The 12,154-nt window shown below is 31.8% G+C and overlaps 1 protein-coding gene across 4 annotated transcripts in view; it reads left to right on the plus strand.

Moving 5' to 3' along the window:
* The window catches only part of LOC145964348 (semaphorin-1A), a 202,272-nt gene that overhangs the window by 184,748 nt on the left and 5,370 nt on the right, over positions 1-12,154 (plus strand). For all 4 annotated transcript variants that reach the window (XM_083086990.1, XM_083086993.1, XM_083086992.1 and 1 more), the window contains 4 exons: positions 2,742-2,832; positions 9,368-9,472; positions 10,273-10,361; positions 11,180-11,321. In XM_083086990.1, coding sequence (XP_082943116.1) covers positions 2,742-2,832; positions 9,368-9,472; positions 10,273-10,361; positions 11,180-11,321 — 427 coding nt within the window. The remainder of the gene's footprint in view (positions 1-2,741; positions 2,833-9,367; positions 9,473-10,272; positions 10,362-11,179; positions 11,322-12,154) is intronic.

A 12,154-nucleotide genomic window follows, 5' to 3' on the forward strand; every position in this document is an offset into this window, starting at 1 on the left:
ATCTAGCCACAATGAAATAAGATTATATATACACGTTTTTATATGACACATGAATTTAATTTTTCTTTTCTATTTTCCATTAATAGATAACAATCTGACTGACAGGAAAGATGATTCGAATATTAATATTTCTAAATTGATTATTTATCTTATATTGGTAGATTCGAAAAGGTTAATTTAGAAATTAATTTCAAATAAATGGAAAAAAGAGAATTAATTTTAAAAATATTCGCTACTTGTGTGTCATTTGTCCTAATCGGCTTGTTACGATTTTGTTCACATGTATCTGTGAATGAGAATGGATGAAACGAGGATATGTTGTCTCAAGCAAGGGGAATAGAGAAAAGAAGGTGTCCAAGGAAGAGAGAAAGAGAGAACAAACGAAAGAAATATAAAGGATCTTGTATGAGATCCAGCCGGCATGTCGGAATACCCGGCTGCGCCGTTTCACTGCATCGAATGCTCGTTTGTATCGAATAGCCTTGCTGCATTCCAATTTCTTTACATGCATTGTTGCATGCACGAGTTGCGACACACCGTTCGTATTCGAGATATTATTGTGGCCGGCCACGGTGATCGCTTGTACCCGCGTCAAACTCTTTTAATTATCTTACCTCGGCGGATTTTTTCCAATATTTTTCGACCATCGTATTCGTTTACTGCGAATGCAGTTTATACTAAACAACGATCGAAACCAATGACAGTTCAACGATGAGCAATCGTATAGCAAAATATATGTATATGCGTGCAAAAATTGTTCTACATCAAATAGCTCAACAATCCACACTCTAATATAACTTTTTAAAGGATTCTAATAAAAATTGGAGACATAATACATTAAAATTTTCTGATAAATTTTTTTAGAAAAAGCTATTTCGAAGATACAATGTAATTGTTTTCCAATAATCTTTATAAGAAGATTCAAATTCGTATAATATTGATCGTTCCATTGTTTTCTGTTTATATTATTCTTTACAGTATCACTATGTGAGATATAAAATGTTATTTATTAACAATGAAGTTTGGATTTATATCGGGTGAACTAATAGAATTAATTATATGAATTTAATTGAATTTAATGTTTAAAAATTCACAACATTTTATTTGTCACTTTCTTCTATTTTAAACTTTTATGAAGGAAAAATTAGATAAGATCAATACAGATTTAAAGGGTCGCCTCACTTGTACTCGTCTTGCAGTTTTCTATTGCGGTCAGTTTATCAAATTCGCTCTATATACGAACCGCTCGTAAAGTCCGTAGGTCTCGATTCTAGTCACAGCAAGACGAGAGACGAATACGAGATTTCGGGGTTTTTTTGTAGCGATAAATCAATAATAGATTGACAGATCGATCGTTCTGTGAGTCATTAGGACATGTCACAATTGGCTGTATTATTGTATTAAGAATCGGATTAGTAGATGTCATATCTTTTTACCATTTCTTTTATTAAACGTTTGATTTTTAAATAAATATTGCGATACAAATACACGTATATTCACAAATTAAATTTTGCAAGTTTATATTGCCGCAATAAAATATTCAATTAGATGATTAACAAATCATTAAGAAATATCATGAAAAATATTAAAATTAGCAATCAGTCATCGCAATTATTACATATACATATGTGTATATAATTACTTATTTGTGTGGCAAAATATTTGATAAAATATGTTATAGGCCGCTCGCGTAATTGATTCGGTATAATTATTTTATTATCATGTCCACCGTTATTTCAACAAATGATCAAAAGTCCAGCCGATAGATAAATTATATTGTAATATTTCGATTGTCCATTAATGTAGTTAAAAAGGTACACGCGCGGTAATTGCGATTGGAATTAGTTATTAACTTGCTAATATCTTGAAACTATATTATTGCGTGGCATTATACACATTTTCCATTATATAGGGGTATGCAAATGCGAATATCTCAATAGATGGCTATATTACGCAAGACAAACCAATTAATAATGAGTAATTTCATGAACTGTTTCCTATTTCATATCTGTAAAAAATAGATTAATATTAAATTTTTTACCATATTATATTTTACAGCACGATTTATTGTATAATTTAATCTGAAATTATTACTTTTTATATGTAATTTGTGGAATTTAAATGTTATTTTTTTTTTTTAAATAGAACTATAATTTCTTTTTTATGTAAATCGACTATTTTTTTTAGTCGTTTGCATATAGAAATACGAGGATAAAAGAGATGATCGAAAAGTGAATATCTTATGAAATATTTCATAGCTTATATATGCATATATTCTGACATATTCTCACATAAAATGTGAACCAAAAGAGATAGAGAGAAAGAAAGAAAGGAGAGGAATGAATACACGAAGGAAGAGAAAGCTTCGTGCAAGCAAGTTCATTTATCGCGGACGACATATCCAAAATTATATCTGACATTCGCGATAGAGATGCACTTAGTATATTGTTTTATTATTTCGCGAACACAAATGTCAAGCGATATAATAATATTTTAAAATCGAAGCCAGATTCACAATTTTCAAAGGCTTTCGAACTATTAATCCGAAAACGATTGTGCTCGTTTTATTTCATCTTTCAAATGTTGTATTTCAATTGTACAATGTTATGAAATAAATATAGCACATGTTATTTTATCATAGACATTGTCAGACGTTATATGCATTAATAAAAAAATTGAAGAAAAATTAAAAATAAAAAAAGTTAGGTCGTATAATGTAAAATTTATCATTTGTATTCCAGGATGGTATACCATACGTGAAGAAAAGCGAAATAGATGGTTTGGGGCTTTGCCCTTACGATCCACGACACAATAGCACGGCAGTTTTTGCTGGTGAGTTTTTCTTCATTTATCTAGACTTATATTAATCGGATAATCGCTCAATGTAACAATGTTGATCGCAAAACTATCAATTATAAATCGATGAGATTAGAATCACGTAAATCAAAATTTTTGTCAGATCTTAGTATTAATTAAAATTTTACTTCGTCAACATTGAGTGCTCGCAAGAATAAAATTCAGACTTGTATCTTTGTAAATTTTCAATATACTCGTGGTCTTTTCTAGATAACTTGATTTTTAATATCGCAATGAATAGATTGTCCTGCAAACAAAAACAATTTCGGCGATCGGAGAGAGATAATAATATCAAAACATTTTTGCGTAGAGTCCGTTCTCTATACAGGTTCGAATGTAGCGTTCGTCTCTGAAAAATATTTATCGAGGAAATTTTTATTACATTTTGAAACATATGCTGTGCACTAGAGCAGATTTGACAGGCGACGCGTGGCTTTGACGACGCTAAGTGCTACTCGAGAGATTCGACCGCTCTACGATGAGTGGAGCTTGTGAGAACGAGAAGCGAATATCACGAGTCCTCGTATATTCCGCACAGAGGCGATTGAGAGATACAAGCATGATTTATGTCCTGTCTGGCGAATGTGATGAATATGCTTTAACAAGTAATTCTCAAATTATTCATTTTTCAGAAAAAAATAACACATTTGAACTAACGCACGCGATCTGTATATAACGTATGATTTTTCATGTTACATGTTTCTTCTAACGTCAGTTTGCAAAATTTAGTAGTTTAGTTTATTTAGACAATTATGTACTATTTTTAAATTTTTCTCAATCATTAGTTTGATATTTTATATTCCGCATAGAAAAGACTAATTATTTTTTTGCAATTAAAGTTTCTTTGACAAAGCTATTGAAAAAATTAGTTTCTTTTTTTTCAATAATTTCATGTATTAATTCTTAGCTAAAATGATGTGATATTTCTATCAAAAGTATTTTATTGATGAATGATTACATTAAAAAAAATGATCTTGCAACAGTAATAATTTTTTAAATACGAAAAATTAACTAAAATAGATAAATAATATAGATAATAATTATAATAAATACTGTGTATTATCGAGTGTTTTATTTAATCAATTTAAATGATAGAAAGAATTTATGAATTGTTAATGAAATTTAAAAAAAAGTCTTTCTTTGATGCTTCTTCCTGTTAAGGTTAATCATTTTTATTATAAAATTTGATTGTGGTAAATAGGAAAATTGTTTTTCACAAAGATCGTTTCAGCTGAAATTCATATTTATCCAACGCAGTGACTAATATTTGACAAGGGGACCTAAATTTGCCAGAAGGTATTACTAGAATTTGCTGCCATAAATTCTACATGTTGCAAACAATGTATTCTACCAGATACAAAAAATTTATGACGAAATTTTTGTTACGATACCTAGAAAGCTACCTACATCAACGAAACATGTTTTTGAGTGCTCTAGAATATATCTTGTTTATGTTTTATAAATTTAATCTTTCTTATGTTATTCTAAATATTTTTTTATTTGCTCTTCTAGAACTTTTACACCTTACAATACACTCACTTTTAATACATCTGCTATTTTTAGCATAGAAAGGGAGATGGGTCCATGGAAATTGTGTGCTCCAGTTACTCATCGCTCCAGTTAAGGGTTAAAGATGAATATACTTTCCACATGCGTTTAAGAGTCACTAAAGAAATGACAGACGCAATTATTCGTATGCGTTATATTTCTCGAATTTAGTGTGAAATATAATTCGAAATCTCTCACCTGCCATTATCACTGTAACCATTAATTTCAGTTTTATTATCCTGGAAATAGGCACGCAGATTTAGATATGACATAAACAGTAGCGAGAGATATTTCATTCTACATTTATACGGCTTTATTGTTTGTTGTGTACAACGCACGCTATGTACGTACATAACGGTGATATATGCACGACCATTTGCTTTTTCTTGTCAGTAATATATAATTTTCTTATCAGCAAGCGTGCGTACAATACATATAGTTCAATCTGTTTAATTAATTAGAGTGCGATACTTATAAGAATAATAAATTTGAATGGAATGGTCGAAATATTTCTTGAATATTGAACTCGGATGTAAATTATATATAATATTTTTGTGACAAGTACCTAATAAATTTGACGCGTTAATATCCTTGATATGAAATTTAATAAGGAGCTTATCGAAACATTTGTATTGTAACAAAAGAATTATATATCAGCCCTATAAAATTGCCCTATACTTATAGTATACATAATTATATCATCATATAAATATGTAATTAGTATAGGACTAACGTACAATAAGAGTGAAGTATCATGATAACAATACTTATGCAATGTATAAACAGCTCAATGTACAAACAACAAAGTTCGTTATAGACTCTACAGAGCGATAGGATGATATAAAGTTCGACTTGTAATTCAATGTGAAAGCATACTTTGCATAGTGTTTGCCCGGGAAACTTTTTATTTGCCCCTGTTGATGTTTAACATGCGCAGTTTCATATGTTGAGCGTTATAATTTGCTAATTACGAGACACGCGCGCGCGTTGTGTATTCGCTAAAGTGCCACGACAAATCAATACTCTGGCAAAGCAAAGCATTGCTTTCAATGAAATCATTTCACAAACTCGTATAAGATATTTCTGCATCAATGCAGCGCTATACAAATCAAACTATAAAAAAGTATTACATTTAAATGCTATCTATTTAAATATTAGCAGACTAGTAATAGAGATGAAAAGAAAATATATCCTAAATTCTTATATTTCTAAATTCTTATATATTTTCACATATGAATTTTTTAACTTTTAAAAACTCGAGAGATATTCCTTTCTAATTTTTTTAACAAAAATTTAATTAAATATAATTCTTTTAATTCTATAAAGGAATTTAAAATTGCATTTTATGGTACAAAAAGTGCATAAAAATATGTAAAAAAAGAAATAAGAAGTTTGAAACATTAATAAGATTTAAATATGTAACTGTAAGATTTTAAATATTTAAATATGTAAATTTTTAAATATGTAAGATTTAATATGCCAATAGTAACATTAATGATAACAATATAATAATAGTAATAATTGTAGCAATAGCTGTGAAAATAATTGATGTATAAATTGATATTATATATTTATCTATTTTGAAGTGAAAAAAAAATCCGCAAAAAATCCCGACCCGCGATTTGATTTTTTGACCAAAATCTGTGAAATAATAATGCAATCAAAAGTCTAACGAATTTTTACAACGTCAATACAACATCAATATAAGCTTGCGATTTGAAATGGTCGCAATAAAATCGGTTATCACGTTTCCTAGATATCTCGATATTCTCGATATATCAAAAGTGACATTTTTTTATTCTTGTTACCGTTCCTCGTATCCAATCATATTCGTGTGCATCTATCTATATCGCGATTTCATCTATGATCAAACGGATGTCATAAATAAAAGTTATTTGCAATTATTACATTAATTATCAATCAATTTTTGTTTCGATTAGTTATTTTCAATATTGTTAATTATGTATTTTATAACGTTTAAATTTATTCTTGATTTCTAATTACAGATCGTTTTCCATATTTAGTTGTAATAATCATTGTACATTTGTAACATGATATAAATTGATAAAGTGAAAATAACGTACAATATATAACGATATGATTAAAAGGTGTATATGCATACGTATATGCAATTACAAATTTTAATTTATTATCTATTATCTTGAATTTAATAAGAGATATATGACTGAAGAAATAGTGTAAATTTCAGATTAATTATTAAATATTTCATTCTACCTTCTAGCAATATATATAGCTTCTTTTTATCTGCAAAAAATGTAAAAAATTTATTCGTTAGATATTCGTTAGATACGCGATTATCATAAAAAATGAATTCTTTTTTTCCCTCGAGAAAAATTCCTAATATTAACCTTTTTTTGATATATACCTATGAGTTGCAAGTTTGCAATAGCCATCAATGATTAATTTCCAAAAACTATAAGCTCTGTAATGCAAATCTTTGGCAAAAATAAAATTGATAATACTTTTAGAGTTTAAATAATATTTTGTTATATGTTGTTCAAATTTTGTGACTATTTAGCCGTTATCATATGTAATATTAGTACTTTAAAGTATATATATTTTTATTCAATACGTAAAGATTTTAAAATATACTATTTTATTAATAATAAAAATATTAATAAAAATAAAAAATATTTTTAAAATACATTAAAATACGTATTTTATTAATGTTAAAAAGTAACGCACAGCAAAAATCACGCATGATAAATAAACTTTTTTTTTAAATTACAGATATAACAATATCTGGAAAATCATACGTGGAATCTTCAGCGAATTTATTTACAATATTTGAGTATACGTGTTGTAATTGCACGTTCTCAAACAATATCACTTTTGCGGCCGGTCTTCACTATTCGTGCCGACGAATTCGGTTTGCTCGTTGCAGAATCCCAGAATAGGGAAATAATTCAGGATCCGTTAGAGATGGTTCAGGAGGTTTCCTCCTAAGATATGTATTCTCCCGCGGGAAATAGAATGCGCTCCATCATCGTATCATCCGTTGATTTTGAGATCTTACGGAAATCTTACTGCTTCGAAAGTCTTCAAAAGTTTCATCTCTTGGCTTTATTGATAGACACTGCATGTTCTTCTAGCGCTTCCACTTTATAAGGTATATATTTTTTTACGTTGAGATATTTCATCATCTACAAAATCCATGTGATTGGAGCTACTCCATTATTATAGATAACAGAGACCTCGATATTTTTGCAAAGATTAAATATTGGCAGGCACAATAAGCATTTATTATGCGTTTACCTGCTCAATTACAACTCGTTCTGCTGTTTTTATTAAAATACATAGTTCATAAATATAAAAAAAAAATACAATGTACAACACTCTTCAGTTTATTTTCGAATGAAAATCTGCCTCTCTTACAAGAGCCATATCAACTGCATAATAACATAGTTACATTCCTCACCACAGCATAGTTTTAGCTCGTAATTTTTTAAATCGAAATTAATGCGACAAGTATTGTTAAGTTGTTGTTGCTGCTGGAAATCGCCAAGGTATTTAATCCCTCTTCTATCTCCTTAGTACCGTATCACAGTGTATTACACTTTGTTAGCGATTCAACCCGTCCTGTCGAAAGTTTCGCCGAGTTTACGCAGAGACGACGTAATGCGTCGGCGACGGTGCATTAAATCACCCTTAAGTATAGAGCGCGTGCACGGCTTCCGATCTCCCGATGTCTCGCGAAGGGGGAGAGATAGAGAGAAGCTCGCGCGTACGTGCATCCAAGCCTCTTTCCCGCAGGTATTACGCGGGTTCCACGATATTCGCGAGCATCGGCGTTGCATGGCTCAGGGCGTAGATTTGTAGCCTGCAACGGGCACGTTCATCCCCTAAGTCCCGGCCTCGCCCCCGTTATATATGACCGCCCGGCCGCTATATACACTTATCGCGCGCATACGTTGGCCAGCCTCAAATCCCATCGTGCTTTTTGAACGTGAAATATGGAGGGGCCCCCGCGAGGAGGAGAGCCGCGGCGAATCCTTCGAGGATCTCTCCTGTATGAGAGCACGGGAGGAAATGTAGCAGCGTCCCTCTCCTCCTGCCCTCTTTCCATCCTTCCTCTCCTCGTGGATGCCCACTGTGTACGTTGTACCAGCGTATGATGTACTTTGTACACACGATCAAATCCACGGGGCTTTTTCCGGGGTTTTGCGACCGATTGCACCGCGACATGGAGAAAAATTGTCCGCTCTCACGCAACCGCTGTATAGGATCTCACAGGATGACGAGATCGTCCTTCTCCGCTTGAAGATATCAAGTTTTTTTTCTTCCCTTTGCTGTGATTTTTTAAATAAAATTTTTAACATAAGCAACTCAGTTTAGCTGTCAAATTTTAGTATCTATACATCTTCTTATTTATATATTTAATCGTTTAATCGTAATAAAGAATTGCAAGATATATTATTTTTATATTTATATGTCTGATCGCTATTTCTTTACATGAAGACAAACTTGATACTCTCAATATTAATGCCTATTTTATATGTAATTAATTTATACATATAAGTAGCTTATAGTTAACTAAGGCTTTAATTAGAAGAACATAATTTTGATGCACTTATGTTCAGATTAACGCGAGGGGAGTTGTGAATTCAAGGGAGGGAATGGAAGATTATTGGTGGTATTAAGCTCGGTATAATTGCTCGTTCCAGTTTCCCAGTCGGTCCTTCGAGGACTTTGATAGCAGGGAAGCGAAAGTTCGGTCGTGCCATATAGAACGTCGTCCCGGTGCGTGCACAAACGCGGAATCATCCTGCGGATAGTCTCGCCGACGTAAATTCAACGGGTAATTTCCAAAAGGAAGGCGCGTTAGGTGGAGGATGAATTAACCTGAGAGTCGCCGTATAACCCCGTCGACCTGATGGCGCTCGTTTAGCTTGCAAATGTGGAAGGTGTGACTGACTGACGGAAGCGTTTATGCATGTTTCAGAGGGACAGTTATACGCCGCGACAGTGGCCGACTTCACCGGTGGCGAGCCGCTGATTCACAGGGAGAAAATTCGCACCGAACGCTCGGATCTCAATCAGTTGAACGGTAATCTTTTACACAAATCAAAATGTGTACGAGAAGATTTTTATATAATCAGAATATCTACTCTCTAGAAAAATATGAAAACTTGGAATTTTCCTAGAATTTCTCTAAAAGATCAGAGAATTCTTATGGAATTTTATGTGTATCTTTTTTTATTTATATCCGCATATTCAATGTCTTAATAAAGCATTGAATATGCAGTATTCTTTATTGTAATTTTTAGTGAGAAAAATATGAAAATTTTATACAAGTAAAAAATGCTAATTTTAAAAAATATTATTCAGTTTTTCTTTTCAATACATTTGCAAATCTAGTACATGAAATTTAAGAGACTCTGTGCTTTTCTTCATGTAAGTAAAAAACATTTAAAAAATGATGCATGCAATAGAAAAATTTATTTTAGAAAATTGCATAAAAAATCTTTGAAATATTTACTTTTCTTGGAATTTTCAACTAAAATAATTGGAAGAATTTTTTGACAAGATTCTTTATATATAAGATTTAAGTAGATTCTACATCTATTTGGCAAATTCTATTTAAATAATGACATAATTAGAATAATTTTAATGCAATTCGATTTTATAATTTGAAAAGTTGTGTGCATAACAAATCGAAATAATATTCAAATCTCGTCTGTATCCTTTCTCAGATATGCACAGACGTACAAATTCGTCCAATATGTATTTTTGACGAATAACAGAAAATTTTATGCATTCGCTTTCATGCTAATTCTGAGATATTCTGCAGAAGAAGCTTCAACGTACCGTTTGATAATCGAATTCAATACAATCTCATTATTTCAGGCCCCAACTTTGTCAGCTCGTTTGCGTATCAGGATTACGTATTCTTCTTCTATCGCGAGACAGCCGTAGAATACATGAATTGTGGGAAGGTAAGATTATAGTTTCTTTTTTCCGCGCATTCGATATTTCTCAGCAAGTTTCTCATCATAAATTTTTTATCGAGTTTTTGTTATATCGTTAGGGATATCCTATGATCCCATTCGAGAAAAAAATTTATTAAAATTACAAGATTTATATCGGAGAATAATGTTAATTTTCTATTTTATATCATCAACTTATATCTTATTATTGTTATTTTTTGCTTTAATATCATAAATATAATAAATATAATAAAATATTAAAAATTATAACAAATAATAATACAATTTTTGTTTTTCTAAAATGGCTTCCAAAATAGCTCTCTCAATTATCGGATCTTTTAATCCAATAGAACTCTTATGGGATCAACTTGATGGAAGCATCCAAAAAATTAAAACCTATTAATCAAAAGCAACTGTGAAAATATTTACATACATATGAGAATCAAATATCAACATCAAAAAACTATTGTCAGTATTGAAGGCAAAGGAAACCTTTTGATGAATCAAGAATTTAATATTTCTTATTTATGTTTTAATTTTTACGATATTAAAGCATAAAATAACAGCAATAAAATATAATTGATAATATTTATGTATTTTTATATTTATTAAAATAATAAAAAGATTTCTCTTTCTATAAGCGACGCGATATTTTTGACAGGTACTGTACACATCTCTACATCTGAAACACTTTTAACAAGATTGCGAAATCGCCTCTTGAGCATGAAAATATCACACAATTGCTGATCATGTTCATGTTAGGGAATAAGAGGAGAGCTTTTTGAAGTTTTTTAATATTCGGGTTTCGCTCGATTTGCACATTTCAGGCGGTCTATTCGCGAGTCGGCAGAGTCTGTCAGCACGATAAGGGCGGGCCTCACGCATTTAGCGACAGATGGACGAGTTTCCTGAAAGCGAGGCTCAACTGTTCGGTACCGGGAGAGTACCCCTTCTATTTCAACGAAATACGTGAGTATGCATATGCGCGTCTTTTCGTGGCTTCGATCGTGACCACGCTCGAGTAGTCTCAAACGAGGGCTCTCTCGCGCTCTCCTGAAAGGGCTCGTGAAAGAGCCTCTTCGCTTCGTACGCCGCGTTACGTCGCTACTTAGTACATATACGTTATATTGCGCTCTTCTGCTCTTCAGGTTTTCTACGATTTCCGCTACACGCGTACTTACTCGCGATGCGCATTCACTGAGATACCGTAAGAAGGAGAGAAATTTTGCCGGTTGAAAAAAATTTCAACGACGAATGCCCGAAGGCTGGATTTTTAGCGCTGACCGATTTTAATCTGTCGATGCATTCGCGGTACTGTATTAAAGCTCGAAAAAGAAACGAAAAAAAAAAGGCAGACAATACGATCCTGTAAAAATCTCTATCCGAAACTAAACAAGTCGCGCAACGTTGTTCGCAAATATGAATATTAAAAAAATGAATTATGACATTGTTACATATCCCAGTATACATCGCCCAGTGTTATATTCTACGGCGATGTAATAGGAGTAATACTGCGCTGCTAACGATACTTGCATTTCTAATATTTATATATTTACATACGCGACATATTTTATATTAACGTAGAGAGAGAGAGAGAGAAAGAGTTGTAGTTTGTTGTTTGCAAATATAAATATTAGAGATGCATTGTTATGGTGTAGCATTATATTCTCTTACAATAACAGAGATGTAACGTGTTGCACTGGTATCTCTAATATTTATATCTGCGCGATATTTCTCCGCCGCGTTTACCCGATTTTATACGCAGATATAGCACAATTAAATAAGTTGCTCCAGCTACCAGC

This window comes from Camponotus vicinus, unplaced genomic scaffold (assembly GCF_025532165.1).
Source record: "Camponotus vicinus isolate PSW18456_S1 unplaced genomic scaffold, iyCamVici1.0 SCAF_13, whole genome shotgun sequence".
Classification (NCBI taxonomy): domain Eukaryota; kingdom Metazoa; phylum Arthropoda; class Insecta; order Hymenoptera; family Formicidae; genus Camponotus; species Camponotus vicinus.